General features: G+C 41.1%; 1 protein-coding gene across 5 annotated transcripts in view; it reads right to left on the reverse strand.

Moving 5' to 3' along the window:
- Window positions 1-19158, reverse strand: part of FOCAD (focadhesin) — a 318854-nt gene that overhangs the window by 24863 nt on the left and 274833 nt on the right. For 4 of the 5 annotated variants that reach the window (XM_019517493.1, XM_019517495.1, XM_019517494.1 and 1 more), the window contains exons 26-29: window positions 17507-17623; window positions 14932-15170; window positions 12006-12095; window positions 6171-6318 (exon numbers count right to left, since the gene is read on the reverse strand). In XM_019517493.1, coding sequence (XP_019373038.1) covers window positions 6171-6318; window positions 12006-12095; window positions 14932-15170; window positions 17507-17623 — 594 coding nt within the window. Of the gene's footprint in view, window positions 1-5388; window positions 5465-6170; window positions 6319-12005; window positions 12096-14931; window positions 15171-17506; window positions 17624-19158 lie in introns of all 5 variants that reach the window. The other variant, XR_002097361.1, reaches the window with a different exon arrangement.

Raw genomic sequence — 19158 nt, forward strand, 5'->3', positions numbered from 1 at the left:
ATCGCAGCCATCTGAAGTGGCCAGATGCGAAGCTGGATTGGATGGCTGCCGACTTGCAAAGGCCTACTAAATATATATTATATTGGTATCTCATATTTAATCATGGATAAATACGAATTTTGGGTTATGTTTTTTAAAACAAAAATTAGGGATTTTTACCAGAGAAAACCAGGATCCCTGGTGATAAAGGATATAATATATAGGAAACGTTCGTGTGCAATTAAAAAATAGTGACATGAACTCACTGGAAATGCGTGATGGGGTTCAAGGGGTGGCAGAGTGCAGACGTCCAAGATTTTTTGAGCTTTGTTGTTTATTGACAAGTAGAGAGTTGGTAAAAGGATCCCTGGTTTAGTGTCAGCCAAAAGAGGGGTAATAATTATGGCTGTGCAAAGCTTCGGTCACTGATTCGATTCGGTGGAGATCTGGCTCTATTCGGTGGCTGAATCTCTGAATCTGAATTGAATCAGAGAACTCTTTAAGCTCTCCGAATCGAATTAGAACACTCTGAATTGATTTGGAAAGATTCAGTGCTTCAGACATAGACACAGTTTTAAATGTTTTTTCTACATGCCACAAGGTACCAGGAGGCTCATGAATGCTGCGATACTGGGACAGATGAAGCACCCCACAGAACTGCAAGGGGCTCCCCACTGCACTTGACAGCAGAAGCACTTCCAGTCCACTTCCGGGTCTACTGGGGAGCTCCCGGGGGACCCCCCCCATGGCCTTCTGGCTCAGCAACTGGTGCCTCCTGGGTCTGGGGGGGACACCCATGGTCCCCCCATGACCTATTGCCACATTGAAGGGAGAACAGGGGGTGGGGAAGGGGGCCTGCACGCTCCCCACAGGACCCGGAAGTGGACCAGAAATACTTCTGGGTCCACTTACAGGTTCTCTGCTGAGCTAGTGGAGGGCCCCGCTGCACTCCTGTGGGACGCTCCATCCACCCCCGCATCACAGCATTCACAAGCCACGCTGGTACCTCGAGGTATGTAGAAAAAACATTTAAAGCTGTGTTTGTGGCCAAATCGCTGATTCTCCAAATCAGCATTGAATCTTCAGATTTGGATTTGGCTGAATCGAATCAGGGACAGTGATCCAAATAAATTAATCGAAACAATGTCCCTGATTTGGGCAGAATCCAAATCCGATAGGACCCGCTTTACACACCCCTAGTAATAATACATACGATGGAGATTATAAATACTTCTAAGGTAACATAGGATACCAACACTACATTTTAAAATACATACAGTGATGTGCTAGAATAATTACAGTTATGACAGAAAAGGTTATTACAATTATAAGCATCTGATTTCAAGCATTTATCATTTCTTAGTCATCTTTGGGCAGATATTATTCATGCTTCTTTTAAATCCAAACCTTTTTTTAAACTGTAGATACTTAATAAGATTTTGCTTGACTTCCCCCACGCTTCACAGCATGGCCATCAGGGCCTCATATGCTGAAAGAAAGTCACTTTGGGGGCTAGTGCAACAGGCTTTAGTGATATAAGTGCTCACATGTAGCAGGGCTTGGGCTAGTTTATCATTTAGATGAGAGACTTCTAAGAAACACATGGGTGCACAAAGATAGGGTACTGACGAGACAGCGTTCAGCTCTGTACAATGCAGATAGGTGTGGAGTGCTCAGTAGGCCTGTGTGAAGTGGCTACTATTCACTTCGGATTCAGATTCGGCCAATTCGGGGGACAGTTATTTGATACAGTGGTGTAAATCATTGTCCCAAATCAATTTACAGATTGAGCTCTTTGATAAAAAAACAAAAACAAACCCTGACTCACTTGCTGCTGCCAGGCAGGGAGGCAATCCCCGCTACCCCCCACTGTTCCACGCTGCATGGGGGCTCTGCCATGAGCACCCTGACCCCCACCCGCTGTCCCAGCTCCCCGCCTGCCATGGCTGCCCTGCCCGCCCCAACTCCCAGCACTTTAATAAAAAAAAGCCCCAACTCACCAGCTAGTGCCAGGCAGGGGGGAGGCAAACCCTGTTGCCCCCCACTGTCCCACACTGCATGGGGGGCTCTGCCACAAAACCACAGAAGCCCCAGGCCACTGCAACAGCAGGTGAGTTGGGGTTATGTTTTGTTTTTTTTTTTTATAAAGGGCCAGGAGCTGAGCTGGGCAAGGCAGCCATGGTGGGGGGAGGGGTGGGCTGGGAGAGCGGGCAGGGGTTGGGAGTGCTCAGGAGGGCTGGGGGAGCAGGCAGGGGATGGGGCCTGACGGGGCTCCACCCATGGTCCCCTCCCCACTCCTCCAGCCTCCCCTCCTCCACCCCCTACTTACCAGCATGGAATCTGGGTTTAGCTCCCTGCTGCAGCAGGGACTACCTGAATCTCTGAAGCTCTTTGAATCTTTTCTGAATTGATTCAGAGAGCTTCAAATTGAACCTTATAATTGGTCCCCTGATTTGATTTGGATTTGGAGATTCAGCCACCAAACTGGGCTGAATCTCCTCCAAATCAAATCAGCACCCGAAGTTTCGCACAGCCCTAGTGCTCAGCATACTGGATAGGAACAAAAGTTATATAACAATATGGCTCTGCATCCCTGAGAGCTCTGGAGCACCACCACCAATTTTAATCAGTCTAGTAAAAGTACATCAAAACAGGAAAAGGTAACTACACACTTCTCTGCATACAAAGTAATATGATCCTTAATGGACATATGCCCACATCCCCTAGTGGAGCTATTCTCCAAGCATACTATACTTCTTTTTTTTATGTTAACCTCAGGTCAGGACAGTAGAAAACAAGGCATGCAGGGGATCTGACCATTCAATAAAAGGACTCTTTCTACTGGTTAACCTTAAGTGTACTGATGTGTAACTTCTGCATAAAATGATGCCAAAAATGTAGCCAGTCAGCATGCTCTACTGTGCACTATGCAAACACTTAATGAATCGATGCTGTATGCAGTGCAGTATGTGGCACTGCCCCCTCCATGTGCTGGATCATCACTTTATGATTTAACTAACTATATGGGGCACAGCATTATTGTGCTGTATAGGGGGCAGATCATTAGGCCTGTGCAAATAGGGAAGTATTCGATTAGGATTAGGATTCGGCCAATTTGGAGGAGTGATTCAGGTTGGTATCCCAAATCGATTTGGCCAAATGGACTATGAAAGATTCAGTGCCAATTCGGAGAGATTCAGTGATTTGGCCATAGACTATAATGGGAATCACTGGAATACCTATAACTGTCATTTTACGGTGGAATTTGATGAAAATAGCAGAGATGGTAGCCCCTTCTGAGGGCATGAGGCCTGCCAGGTTTCAAGGAAACAGGGGCAGGGGTTTCTGTGAAAGTGTATCTCAAGATTCTGAAAGCAAAACTCGCGTTGTGTGCGTGTTAAAGGGTGTAGGTCGTAGCTGTGTTGGTCGAAGGACAAAAGTAGACAAGGTGCTTCGGGTCAATCTGATATATTTTATTAGACCAATTGAATAGTTAGACAAATATATCTTAGCAAGCTTTTGGGTTTAAAAACCCTTTGTCAGCCTGAGGAAGCATATGCAGTTGGTGTGTGTGGTCTTCCTGGGTGGAATGAACAGTAAAGAAGCCAGAGGCTGGTATGCAGGCAAAAAAGCCAGCCAGTGAAAATGTAAATTGAGGCATCAGGGGGTAAGAGACAGGCTGGGGGAGGGATGGAGCAGGTTAAAGTGGAGAGGTACCCGGGGAGTCAGATGTCAGGCAGGTTACAGTGTGTCATGTATCCAATGTCTATATTGAGTCCATGGGGTTTTGTATCTAGGAGGTGGATGAAGTGAAGTATGTTTTTTCTACGTCCCTTCCCCAGGGCACTGTGATTGGAAGGGAATTCGGGGAAAGATCACAGTCACTGGCTAGCTACAGATGTCAGTCTTTCCCCCCCTACTCCCCCTCCCTCTTCTCAGTTCCTGTTTCCCTGCAAGACTGCCTTCCAAATTGCCAAATCTTTCTCTGAATCTTTTCTGTATTGATTCAGATGCTCTGAATCACTTCAGAGGTTTTATAGGTCTCCCGATTCAATTCAGATTTGATAATTCAGCCTCCAAATTGGGTCGAATCTTCTCTGAATCAAATCAGCAACCGAAGCTTTGCACACCCCTACAGAACATTATTGCACTGCTCCTGAAACTGCCTAAGGGAACAGCCTCATAACTTTCCCAACTGCCACCTCCAATGACTCTTAATCAGGGCTGTCAAAGGTATGGCCTCCAGAGATCCTAGAGGGACTGGGAATTTGGGGATGAAGCTCACTGCTGAATGGGTCCCACTGCTGTAGGAGCCCTACTGGGGACATATGATGGCAGCCAAGAGTCAAACCACAGGTGCATTAATCCCTGTGGCTCAAGAACTTGCAGCAGTTAATGCTGCTGCTGCTTGCCAGGCTGCCAGAGGTGGATCTGGATCCAGCCTGCAAGGAGCCCCGTGGTCTGCATCTGCCCTAAGTGGGCCAAAGGAGTTTGACACCCTAGCCCTAAATCATATTCTCTAATGCTACAGGGAGGGAATCAAAGGATGAAAGGACTATCCTTTTCACTGTGCGCACTCCAAGATTTGCTGGCATAATTATGTTTTCAAGTAACACTGGGAAGGTGAAGTCAAGATTCCCCCCCTTCCTGCCACTTCTTCCTACTCAACTACAAGACAGGAAACTTCTCAGCTACTTAAAGCCTGCCTCCTCTCCACACACTGTATGTAGCAGTATGGTGTATCAATGCAAGAGAATGAGGCAGCACCTGCTATCAAGGACAGGCAACAATTTAGCTATGTACAAATAATGCTCCGCATAGCTTTTAGTAGACAATATGCAGCAACAGGAGGTGCAGTTGTACAACTGTAACTAAGCCTGGGATCCCAATTGCTTCAGTTTATTAAAGGTCCTATAAGACTTTTTGTAAGAACGGCAGATTGTTTGGCAAATTCTAACTGATGAAATTACATACCGTCCTCCTGGAATAAAAGGGATGCTTTACTTCTTATCCCATACTGTTCTGTGATGTTACACAGCTGCTATATTTTACCTCCTCGGTTGCTGCAATGACCCTGCATAAAGTCTGCACACCTGTTTAACTTCACTAAAACACTTTAGGAGCTTATGGGTTGAGAAATGATTTTATAGTTACAAGTCATTTTAATACTTGATCCAGGAACCGTAACAGGCTAATTCACAACATACTGCCAACAATAATTTAACTTCAAAATATTATATGTTTATTAAAATACAAAGAGCTTTTAAAAGTTGTGTAAAAAAGGGGGAACTCTGTATTGATACATAATAAATCCCTTAGAAAAACAGGGGGTTACATGATTCAACTGTTCAGCTTGCAATGGGCTTAAACATGTCAGGTAACATTTTAAATATAAACACATGGTCTTACTGTTGCTCTCCATTACTCTTTCCCTGGCTTTGTCAGTTTCCCTACTCAAGTCACCTCACAATTTAGACTGGAAATCCTGTGGGGCAGGGATCATGTCCTATTTGTCTCAAGTTCCATGCACAATTTGGCACTATATAAATAACGTTGCACTTAAACCCAGTACACCTGCTTTCTAAAATTCTTCAGAACTGTTATAGTAAGAAATACAGAAAAACCCATGGCCACAGAAATGCTCCTGCTGTGTTTACACTACCAAAATGAAAGGAATTTCCAAAGAAGGTAGCAAAGACCACCTTTTGCAAGGTGAAAGGTTGAAGTTCACTGTGTGCTTTGTGGGAGACTACTCTTTGCAGCAAAGGAGCTAAAACAAAACAAGAAAGTTTTAGCTCCACAAAGGCATTTAGGCCTTTCTAGGCACACAACTTCTATTTACTTGGATATGAGGCAGGTGCCTAAATACCTTTAGAGACCTGGGCCCAAGTTTATTTTAGATAGATGAGAGAGATTAGAGACAAAGCACTGTGATGATTTAGTTTTCTTTATACCTGCACATCACTACTGGAAATTATTAAATTCTATTTTTGTTTGGAAAAATTGAAGATGGAATGTTACGATGAAAGAAAAAAAACACTAGTCAATGTAAGGCACAGAGAGAATGAAGACAATTTCAAAGTAATAGTAATAAACTATATATGGATATGACTTCAGTATAAAGGTGTGTCATCAGGAAGAACTGGTAAGAAAACAGGGAAAATTAGGAAGTTTTGCTTAAACAACCCTACCTCCTGGAACATTCTGCTTTGATCCTCACTTTCATCCAGGTAGTTACAGAGTTTTTGTAGTGAGGAAGAGATGTGAACTCGTGACTCTGTTTGGTTGGTGTGACTCATAAGTGAAAGAACAAGTCCTACTCCCAAGATGCATCCAGTGCTTTAAAGAGAGAGGGAAAACAGAATGGGAATGTAGGGTTAAATAAGCAAAGATGGCTTTTGGAATCTATCATTTCTAGATGTAAAGCTCATGCAGTAAATGGATGTCAGATATGGCAATATCAGCTTTTAAACATCAGCAGTCAATTTAGTGTAAAATACAACAACAGCAGGAGTCCTGAGGACTCATTTGAACTAGAGATATCCTTTAAAAACAATGGGAGAGTTCATAGTTATACTTAATAAATTAAACAAAAATAAACAAAAAAACTTCAGCCACAACTTTGAATGTGTAATGCTTGTCAACAGCCAAAGGAGTTGGCAATAGCTTCATGGATAGAGGCACTGTTTATCAACACAAAATAGTGGTAATACATGGCAGCAACAATCCTCTTTTGCTTATTGAACTTATGATTTGAGTATTTACTCAGATCCAAAATTAGGTGTCTTCCCCCCTAAAACAACATAAGGAGAAAAGCCTTGTCTTAGATTTAAGTGGCAGCCCAAGGCAGGCAGCAGCTCAGCTCTGGCTTTGGCCATGGGCTCCGGGCGGAAGCCAGAGCTAAGCCACTGCCTGCCCAGGACGAAGATGGTTTGTTTGGTACGGGAAGGGGCTCACAGCTGGGGGAATGCGGGGGATATTGCAGGGTGGTGGAGGGAAACAGGGAAGACCCATGTGTGCAGCTTGGAGGAAGCATGGGGGAGACTATGCAGTCTACACTCTTCCCCCACAACAGCTACCCACTCCTCCCCTTACCTTCTGCTCCACCTCCAGTCCCTCCAGGCATGACCTGGCTCCAGAGGGGACAGCCCAGGCATGGAGAGGCAGGCAGCAGGAGGGCAAGTAGCAGGAATCACACAGGAAGGGCAAGAAGTAGGGGTCTGGTCCCATGCCCCCACCTATTGCTTTCTCTGGCAAAGCAGTTGATTGGGAGGCAGGAATTTAATACAATTTCCCATTAATTATATTCTAAACATGGAAAATCATAACACATTTATAATTTTCCAAGTATAGAATCTAGCTGGGGGAGGGTTGTCTTAAATTCAGGTAAATGCACTAACAAACCAACCAACTAAAGGGATTATCACAAGTTTTCTTTACATACAATTTTATTCTATAAAACTTGATAAAATATGCCAATGGTTGTCTATAAGAAGGTAAATGTTCCTAGTTAGTTAAATTACCCAACACAAATTTTTAGTTTGACAACACTTTAAACACACACACACAAACACAAAGGGAATACATTTTGTGACAAATACACATTTTTGTGAATGGGTGGAGAGTTTGTGGGCTTCTCCAAATTACTATTTTGTCTTTAATATATACATATATAGATAGATAGATAGATAGATACGTGTGCGTGCACACACACAATGTTTATGGGTGCCTAAAAAGCAAATCAAAATAGTGCATTTCAGCAGTAAAATACCTTACCTGTCACAGTACAAGTATGTAGCCTTATTTTAGTATCTCTAAGATAACAACAATATGTTTTTCTCTTGTGGAATATTCAGTGTACAGTGCTAGAGAGAACTGTGTAGGTGTTTCACAAACAGTCCTACAAAACAGATGTATTTATTATATCATTTAAAAAAAAACGTGTTATATGGTTAGAGCGCCAAATTCTGACACCACTGTAGTGGGGTTTTTTTGTTTTTTTTTTTAAACAATGAATTGTGTGGGACCAGAGTTCTCTTATTAAGAATTAATGACAATCATGTAAAAAAATGCTTCAACTCAGAACCTGTCCAGCTTTCAAACAGTTATTTGTTCTTATTAAGAGCTTTGTAGAGGCAAGTCATCTTATTATTCAGAGAGATTTTGGCTGCAAATATATTAAGCATCAACCTTCATTTTTTTTACACCAACAATCACTAATTTTTGCTTGCAGCAGTTGTAGACCAGGTCAACTATGTCACAGATTTATACAGAAAAACACATCTGCAAGAGTAGTTAAAATATACCCTTAGTAAGGAAAATATATATGGTAAGCCACAAATATATCACTTTTTGGTGTTCTGCAAAACTTGGTGAATTTGGTGACCATGAAGAGGTCAGGGTTAAACACTCAGGCTGCGTCCACACTTGCATGGACATTTGGTTCCACCTTGTACCGCCACTAGTTGTTCCTGTGGAATGCCTGTGCCACGTGCTCTGGTGTGTGACAAGTTACCCCAGGTGGGTAGGGGAGGCTGAGGCCAGCACTGGGCTGGCCCCAGCAGCCTTACCTGGGGTACTGGGGGCCTCCTGGGGCTGCAGCAGTGGTGATCCTGCCACACAGAAGCTGGCCAACAGCCAGTGTGGCTCCAGACGGCCCGATTCCAGTTTTGAGTGGCACAAACTGCCCCTAAATGCGCCGCTCTGCTTTTTTTTCCCCACGGGGTTTTGTTGACCCCTGGATATCTAAGGGTCAAAAAACACCCTCGTGCTGCTCCCTTCCAGTGTGGAGAACACCTGAACACGTAGTATGTGGCACTGCAGTAGTATGTCCGCGTACGGCACGGCCGCACTCATCTGGACCCAGCTTAAGTGTATTACTTTGGTTTAGAAAGGGAAAAACTTTCTAGACTGATTTACAAAATAAGGACCAGAGACAGTATAATATATCTGCTGTCTGTGCATGAATTTTGCAACAAATGGTCATCATTAGAAAGCTGTCTTCCATTTGTTTTTCTCTATCTGTTCCATGTAATCCTTTTGGATATGCTTCCAGAAAGATAATAAATTTAATAACACTTAGCTCAGTAACAGAAAAAAGCATTAATAGTAATAAATATAAATACATCTTGAATCTGACTGTCTCTCTTTCTCTCTGGAAACTGTTGTGTAGTTTTCATAATCAAGGAGTCTACAGTATCTACTAACAAGTTAAACCTTTTGTCTAAAACCTTCTTCCAAAAACATCCTATTTTATACATACTTACATATTAACCCATATTCAATAGTACCCTACATAACTATAGATTTGAACAATACTTTTAATTCTCTCTCCCCCACTCCCTTCTTCCCCGATCCCTACCTCAGGGATTTATACTTGTCTTGTCACTACAACCTCTGAGCACCTTCTATGTAAAATCAATAGTCATAACAGTAGTTATTGATGCTATCTATCAATAGCTACAGCTAAGTCCCTAGTAAACTTCAGTCTCTCTAACATTTCCCCTTTCTAGTGCAAATTTTTGTTTCAAAAAGTTCTACTTTTATACAGTTTTATCAATTTATATGTATCCTAGGTTTTTCCCCTCCAATTTTCACTGGTTCCCAGTTTGTTAGATGGAGGATTTTTAGGTGGAAGGTGATATCAATGATGAGTATCATGCTTAAGGCAGGCCCTTCATAGAGAGAGAGATTTAGCTACATATTATATCATGTCCACAGCTGAGCAACTTGGGAATATCAAAACACCATCTTTATTTAATTGTTGGGTTACTTGAGCAGGTGTTTTGTACTAAAATATAGGCAATCTTGTTGCTTATTCTTTTCTTGAAGTAACTCCATGTCTTGTTTTTTTTCCTTCCAATTAGTAAGGAATTTATTAACTAAAATGCAAAAAAGAATTATCCCAATTAAACAGAGTAAACAAAGAACTGGTATGAACAATACTGTTATCAGGATTGACATGATCAGCCAACTGTGTACAAAGTTGTGTGAACTCCTATTTTGTGTAAGACACAGTCTGTGAAAGTTTTTTTTTAAGCAGACATGAAGCAAGAATCCATAATGCCCTTCAATGGACGGGAAGCCTCAACGAACACCCTTTAAACATCTGCTAATTGGCATAGTAACTGATTTTCCATGTTTCTGGGGGCTTGCAACATATCAGAAACCTGTACTTAGACAAAATTACTACTGTACAAGGGTGGAAAAAAATCATGGTCAGACTTCTTTTCCACTAGATGGCAGCATGGTATAAAATATTCTGTCTCCAACCACATGGCAAGCTGAACAGCCAGGGGTCTTACTAAAAGCTACACACCTTTTAAATCAAGCCATCACAATGAATTTCCTCTGGGTGAGCTATCAAAACAGCCAGATTTCATAGAGGCATGCTAAATATAATTAACTGCAATGAGAAAGAAGGAAACTACTTTTGGTATAAGACACCTTTTATTTTGGCAGAAAGAGAACAAATGGCACAGCATTTTCCATTTATAGCAGATGATGAAGGTAGTTTATGGTATCACAATTTAACTCCCATAAACAGAAGTTTCTAAAGCACAGACTAAAAGGCTCTACTTTAAAAAAATAGTGGACACCAACTCTAGTCTTGTAATGGCAGTAGTCTACGAGTCAACAGCATCCACAGCTTAAAATTACTTTCTTGCTCAATTGAAAAAAGAAAAAAGTATTACATGCCAATTTTATACCAAGCTTTTCTAAAACCTCTAGAGTTAAACTTTGTCAAGCAGGGAAAAAAAGCATTGTTTCCTTGCCATTGTTTCATGTACTTCTGTTTACCTCCTACCTCGTGTTGGCAGAGGAGTCTATTTTGGCTGCTACTGTGAAGTTTTTATCTCTGGCTAATAGGGCAGGCAAACACATAGCAGTGGGTACAGCGAAGTGATGCAGCTGATACAGTTCCCTGTGCACCATGTGCCTTATTCTGTGCTAGTCAAGGGGCAGAACAACTCAGATCTGAAAAGATTTCCAAGTTCATAGCCCAATGAAGTGCAGCTGTGACCCCTCATGGGCTTTTCACAAGGTACAGAATATGTGGGGGAGAGAACAGAAATTGTTGCTCTTCAATCTTTAATAAGAGAAGAATCAATGTGGAAATGACTGGCATTAAAAAAAAGACAGAAAATGAGACCAGCACCAGAGATATCACAATTCATTCCTATTCTAAAAAGAAATAACTATCACATGGGATGTCACTTTATGGAACATATGTACTGTTTAATGGCAAATAATGTACACAAAAAAAATTTCATTTTGTAGGTTTGCCTATGCTGGTGACTGTGTACTATTCCTCAATAAATTTCTGACCCTGCTGGCAGTCTGCTCCTCTCTTTAGAGCACCTGAGGCATAACCCTGCTTGGGAAAATAAAATATATTTGCCTCCATCCATATTCTACATGCCATCCACAGCTGTTAATTTAACAGACTGGCTCTCCCAGATAAAGGAGCCATGCAAGGCAGATGCTCCCATAGCTCAGACTGTATTGTGCACACATGCACATTCCAGTAATAGGCTCCCAAGCAGCAGCAGAAGCTAGACTCCATTGAACATCTTGGCAGCTATACAAGAGCACCAAGGGGGCACTTTCAAAAGTGCTTTTCATTAATGAACATGTGCAGGTAAGGGGAACAACAACACTTCACCTAAAACTGTTGCTATTGCCTGCTACACCACCTCCATTAAACAGCACATTTGAATTTCTAAACCTCTCTTCCACCATATGCCCGATGGTTTTTCTTGGTGTTTTTTTCCTTTGTGTGCTCACATAACTATCTCACCAGACTTTCCACAGTCTGCTAACAAGCATGTTTAAAAGAGGTACAGTAAGATTCATTTATAAGACACAGCTCAGGTGAAAGTTTTCAAGGGCAGGTTCAGTCTCCTTGTAGCAACAGGGGAGCTGTAGTTCTAAATTCAGAATATGCAGTTTTTGAAGCTTTAAAGCCCTACATGAATGGTAGTAATCATCATAAATGCTAGCACCAATAACGGAATAAAACCTACTTGTACTCTAGACTGGTATCAAAGCAGCAAGCTTCCAGTGTATCCAGGGACTTCATTAGAAGTAGATTCATCTGTTGGCCAGATACATCACTATAAAACAGAAAGCAAAAATACAGTTCTGCTCTTTGGGCTACTTTATGATATTAGCCACATTGATAGCAATAAAATTCCCACTTAAGATAGTTCTTTATTTGCTAAATTAGGTTCTTATATTAGTTTATAAATAATAACTGTGTGGTTCTTAATTTATCTGAAGTCGCATATAATTCCAGGACTAACCACTGACGTACTTAAACATACTTTGGTGCCCACTCCCATACAGCTCCTACTCCTTTCAGCTCTCAAACAGAAACAGAAGATCTTTACAGCACACAACACAAAAAAGGGGAAGGGAAAAGGGAAGAAGAGAAAGCAACTACTGGTCAGGTCCTCAGGTAAAGCATAGTCACACTGTTCATAGGCTTAAGAGAAATGATGTTTTAAAGATTTCATTTTCTGAAGCTTTTGAAAAACTGTCTCCTTTTCCTTTCTACTCCTTTGGGCCTTATCTGGAGAAAAGATGCCTGAACACACTGCTTCACTCCCAAGAAACCCTGTGGTTAAATAATGCACTTCCAGTCCCCTTAAGGAATAGGAAAGTTTTGATGTAAATTAATCTCTAGGTTAAACATGGATACGTTCCAAATACTTCCAAGGTAGGCTCAAATTCAGCAGATGTATTTAAGTTATATCTATTAGGGGTGTGCAAAGCAGACCCTATTTGATTCGGATTTGGTCCAAAACAGGGACAGTGATTCGATTAGTTGATCTGGATCACTGTGCCTGATTCGATTCAGCCGAATCCAAATCTGAAGATTCAATGCTGATTTGGAGAATCAGTGATTCAAACATAGATACAGCTTTAAATGTTTTTTCTATGTACCTCGAGGTACCAGCATGGCTTGTGAATGCTGTGATGCTGGGGCGGATGGAGCGTCCCACAGGAGTGCTGGGGGGGGCCTCCACGTGCGTGGGAGAGGACCTGGAAGTGGACCGGAAGTGCTTCTGGTCCACTTCCAGGTCTGCTGGGGAGCACACAGGGCCCCTCCCCGCCCCCATTCTCCCCCAATGTGGCGATAGGCCACGGGGGGACCCCAGGTGCCCCCCCAGACCCAGGAGGCACCAATCGCTGAGCCGGAGGAGCATGGGGAGGGCCCCCTGCATGCTCCCTGGTAGACCCATAAGTGCTTCTGGTTCACTCTCGGGTCTGCTGCCAAGCGCGGTGGGGAGTCCCCGTGGTTCTGTGGGGCACTCCATCTGCCCCAGCATTGCAGTGTTCACAAGCCACTTGCTACCCAAAGGTATGTAGAAAAAACATTTGAAGCTGTGTCTATTTCCCAATTGCTGAATCTTTCCAAGTTGATTTGGAGTGTTCCAATATGATTCGGAGAGATTAAAGGGTTCTCTGGTTCAATTTGGGTCCAGAGATTCGGTCACTGAAACGGGCTGAATCTCAGCTGAATTGAATCAGCGACTGAAGCTTTGCACAGCCCTAATATCTATGACTAGAAAGAAACCTTGTAAGCAAAACATGAAAGCTGACTTGCTTTATTATTTAACATTTATTTTTTTGAGAAAAAATGTCTTTCAATACCATTCTTCTTTAAAACAAAACCAAACCCAATTATGGCTCTAATTCCCTAACGTATTTCAAAAATCTAATCCTGATTTCTCAGGAGTTTTTTATGGCTTATCCGTTGCTCTATTGTCACTATGGACAAGAGGCAATGCATCATCCAATTGCGTGGTTGGTTTAAAAATAATAATAATAAAAAGGAGTAGTAGCTCCTTAGCATCAAGATGGTATATTGATTCAAAACACATTTAAACAAAGGCAGGTGGTTCAGAGCCATTAACTTCACAGGATATAAATAATAGTTATAGCCAGCCAAACCCGTGTAAAAAGTCTGTATACATAGTAATGGTACGTTTTTTATAGAAGTAAGTAGATAGATAGATAGATACTGAGAGAGAGTTTTACATATATAGAGATATAGAGCTAGTTAGATATAGATATGGAAAAGCTAGTTATATAGATAGTAGATCTGTGTGCATGTTTGCGTGCATCTGTGTGTGTGTATATATGAATATATATACATACATACAGACACACACACATATAGAGAGAGATATCTATCTATCTATCTATCTATCTATAGAGAGAGAGAGAGAGATCTTTACTATCTATATACTGTAACTAGCTTTTCCATATCAATATCTAACTAGCTCTATATCTATATACACATGTAAAACTAACTCTTACTTACTTCCATAACAAACATACCGTTGCTACATATGCAGACATATTACAGAAGTATTACATATATATGGTTCCATCAGCCCCACCATCACAACGTTCATGAGATGCGCCTGGTACCTCGAGGTATGTAGAAAAAAAACATTTAAAAACTGTATCTACAGCCGAATCGCTGATTCTCTGAATCAGCGTTGAATCTTCAGAGAAGATAGCACACCCCTACTATGTACACACAGCTCACAGTCTGTCCAAGATGTTTTGTCTGAGTTAAGTAACTGGATACATTGTTGTATGTCATTACTTGTGCAGTACAAAAAAGTATTGCATTCACAAAAATTATGTTTTTACCTTTATGAATGCTATTTTACTATTATCTAAATGAGGGCAGCTAACCCACTCCTTAACATCCTTATGTGACTCCGCTGGTGTTATATTTAAAGAAACATAATCAATACAGTATGGAGGTAGGAGGAAAGAGAAGACCAATAAAAAAGCTCATGTTTAAGTAACAACGCACAGCCACCAGGAATCATTTGACTACAAAATGTAAACACTCTCCAGAATAAAAATGCCACATACAGGGAAAAGGAGGAAGTTATTTACACACCTGCTGTATACTATAATCCATACCTGACTTTTTCTTCACACAAACGTGAGATAAACATCCCCAAAGCAAGGCCCATGTGGATTTGAACAGCTTGAGACTCATCAGCATTTGGTTTCCCAGGTAACCTGGCAGTCAGCATGCTCAGGACTTCTTCAACCTTCTCCTTGAAGGATACAATGAAAACTGGCACCAAGAGAGACAAAGCAATGGCTGCGCAGGAGCGAGCAATCGCACTGGCTGTGTTTTCCCCTGAATATGATTTCTAGTATACATAGCAGAGGGAAAAGGGGGATGGGGAAGAAGACAATTTTAGGTTTTATATACCTCTTTAGTGATGGAAAATGAATGTTATTTTACCAAAGATAATGTTCAGAATTTTAGACATTTAAAATTATACAGCATACAGTATCATACTTGCATTTCTATTTGGAAACAAATGGTACTCATGGCTGGCTGAAAGCAATGTTCCTTTTTTTTTAACCCCTAACTAGCTTAATAACATGGTGACTGAAATATACTTTCCAGAGTTTAAAAATAAAAAAAATATTGTTCAATACAGGACTGTAAACAATAAGCATGAGGTTGGGGGGAAAAAACAGAATCCAATAGCTGGTAAGGGGATAAACATATTGACCTGTTTTGATGTTTGAAGCCCTTACTAAAATATGCAGCAGAGTGATCCAGCCTCTGGATAGGTAAATAAAAACAGTTGCAATGTTAACATAACTGTAATTACAGAAAGCGAGAAATTCACTGAGAAGAAAATGCTGCTCTAATGCTTGAGAGGCATCCAGTCTAATGTAGAAAAGTACTGGCAGATCTCGCAAAATTTCTGGTGGACAGGCTTTCCAGCAGAAAAATTATTCTCCACAAAGGCTTAATTCCTTTCCATTTTTTTTTTAAATGGTGAAATCCACATGACTGCCTTGACTTACAAATCTATGACCTAGTTGTATGTAATCGCTTGATGTTTATGCATTACCATATGCATAACTGTGGGAAGAAAAAGAAAAATATTCAAATGAGAATGCAAGACATCTGGAAAGGCAGTGATTTCTACAGGCTGTTGTGGTATTTACAAGTCTGAAGAAGGGGAAAAAAAAGCATTTGAAAAAAATATTGTATTTTTAGGAGAGAAAACTGTGTGAATTAAACCCCCAAGCTCCATCTCAAGAATATACTTTTTAAATCATATTATTTTTGGAGCCAGGTTTTTCGATAAGTTACAGCATGGCAATTCTGTTCAGAGTTGTCCTTGGATTTCCTTGGCTTTTGTCAGTCTGGAGTTATATTTGGATAAGGTGTTAAAACTATACTGGTTTTGCTGGTTCATGACCTCTTTTTGGTGACAACAGAGTTCAAGAGCCCAAGCTGACTGTTTCAGATCTCTCAGTAATCTTTAAAAACTGCTGACCTTGATTTCTTTTTTTTCCATCTAACTAGCTGTACTCAGCCTTTTATGGACTTTTTCCTTACTTTCAGGAAGACTCTCAAGATATGTTATATTCATCCTCATTGAGGGACCTCTTATACAAGCCCACAAAAGTGAAAGCTGTAGTTCCACCAGTTGGTTAATTCATGCCATCCTTCTGCCTGACTTCATTTTATATCTATTTAATTGGACCCGCACTCTGCTTTCCCACAGAAAGGCAAATGGAAGAAGGCTGACTATCAGAGTAGATAAGTTTTATTACTAGAAAGAAGGCAGTATTTAGAGTGCAACAGATATGGAGTCTTTCCCTGGGAAGGGAATTGTTCACTCTGTAAATAATATATGCTAATTTCTGTTCCTACTTCAGTATATTCTACACCAGGGATAGAATCAAAAAATCACACAGAAGGGGAGCTTTTACAAACAAAAATCACAGCAGCACTAAAATTAGCAATGGTATCTATACTCTATTTGTTGCCTGAAGACTATATATATTGACTCCCATTTCACATCCAAGTGCCATTTCAAAAACCAGCAGTATTTCATAAAACCTCTCACATTTTAGTTCCTGGTTATGAGCTTGAAATAAGATAGGATCATTCTGCCAATGGTCCCTAGATTTGAAACTCTTGAGATGCATCTTCAGGGGAAGATCCTCCATAATTACTCCTTTTTAATAGAGTCAGTGTCTCACAACCTATGGGACAAGATATAGCAGGCACTTCGTCTCAGGATTTTGGTACTGTAACATGGCAACAGCTTATTTAGTTTGCCCTGTTTGACTTGTATCGTTTTATCTGTGCAGCCTGAAACATTACAGTAATTGCATTAAATAAATAAATAAATAAATAAATAATGTTAAAAGGACTAATATCAACAGCAGGTGAGACTCTGGAATATCAAAGTTCAAAAAAAAAAAAAGCTTGAAAGAAAAAAATTGGAATAAAGTAAGAAAAAAAGTGCTAAAAACAAAAAGGGAGAAAGAAAGAAGCCCCTGTCCCTATATGTTCTGCAAGAACAAGAAGCTGCAGAAAACACTCAGTGTTCAAATAAGTATTCCCTGCAATCACAAATACTAAGATCATTAAATCACGTCCATAATGTCTTATCTATAATATTTCCTGTTTAACTCCTCCTTTTACGTTTATTTAGACTTCTGGATGTACCTGGTAGAACCATGGGAAGACTTGACCTTGAGGACGATAGCGACTGTTCACAATACTAAGGAGTGTCTCTACCATCATGGAAATCCAGTGCTGTGTGGGAAGAAAATCAGGCTGAGTCTGCAAATGATAGAAGTGACACAGGACAATAAGTATCTTAGTAAAAACAATACATCTAAATATTCATGGCTATCTTTTCTTAAACCAAGCTCCATCCAAGAACAGAATATAGATTTATCAGCTGATGTGCCAGCTCCCAGGGGCTAATTCCACCCGTCTTACACACAGTAAGCCTGACACTTTTTTCTACAAATGGTCCCACTGTGGAGACTAAACTGCTATTGAGTGAAAACAAAGATAACTAAGTTCTCATAACAGTAGCAGGCACCCTTCCTTCCCTCAATCTCTGATCCAGTCTGGCTGAATATAAGCAAGTAGCCCCAAATCACAGTGCCTAACAAATTAAATGTAGGCATAAACACAAAGTATTAAAATATGATTTCAGTTTGAATAAAGAATGTGTCTCCAATCAGGATTCAATATTTTACTAATTAGCTTAAACGAACTACATGGGCAACTACCACATATAGGTAGATCAACCATGATTTAAATGTCAAATTATGCCTTTTTTCATATGCTTTTAAATGCTCTATATAATAAAGACAGGAGAGTATGCATGCCTACTCAGAACAACACAATTTGCAGTGGTCCTTCTGACACAGGAACTACATCTTACCAATACAATAAATAACATGTGAAGTACAGTGTGTCATGAATGGAATGGTGTCACTAGAAGTGGAAAACCTTTGTCCACTCCCTTTCAAACAGACCACCATTACTAGGAATAAGACCCAACTATCTTTTTTCCTCCAGAAAAATAAGTGGGAGACAAAATTATCTCAAATGTAACAGAGAATGCCTCAGCAGTGATGACAGTAGCAAAAGAATAATGAATATTGTGTGCTTATGTGGTGCTCTCCGCCTCAGTATCTCAATTGACAATCAGAAATTAACGGATCCTTACAACATTTCTGAGATATTATTATCCCCATTCTACAGGTAAGATAGATAAACTGAGACTTGCCCATGGTCCCACAAAGACCTTGAAGATGCAGACCTTGAAACAAAATCCCAGAACAAACCAATCTTAATAAGGACGGAGGAAAAAAACCAGTGTGAAGTTAGGTTAGGCGGTCACAGAAGCTTATTTCATAGTAGGTAGGGTCAGAAGGGACCTGAGCAGATCGCCAAGTCCGACCCCCTGCCATGGCAGCAAAAAGTACTGGGGTCAAATGACCCCAGCAAGGTGTTCGTCTAGCCTCCTCTTAAAGACCCCCAGGATAGGAGCCAGCACCACTTCCCTTGGAAGTTGGTTCCAGATCCTAGCTGCCCTGACAGTGAAGTAGCGCCTCCTGATGTCTAGCCTGAATCTACCCTCTGCCAGCTTGCGACCATGTCTGGTCACTCCTGGGAGTGCTCGGGGGAACAGGGACTCCCCCAGTGCTTGCTGGTCCCCTCTGACTAGTTTGTAACAGGCCACTAGAACCCCCCTCAGCCTTCTCTTGTGGAGGCTGAACAGGTTCAGGTCCCTGAGCCTGTCCTCATAGGGCATGTCCTGCTGCCCCCTGACCATGCAAGTGGCCCTCCTCTGGACC

This window comes from Gavialis gangeticus, unplaced genomic scaffold (assembly GCF_001723915.1).
Source record: "Gavialis gangeticus isolate Ggan-Ray unplaced genomic scaffold, GavGan_comp1, whole genome shotgun sequence".
Lineage (NCBI taxonomy): Eukaryota > Metazoa > Chordata > Crocodylia > Gavialidae > Gavialis > Gavialis gangeticus.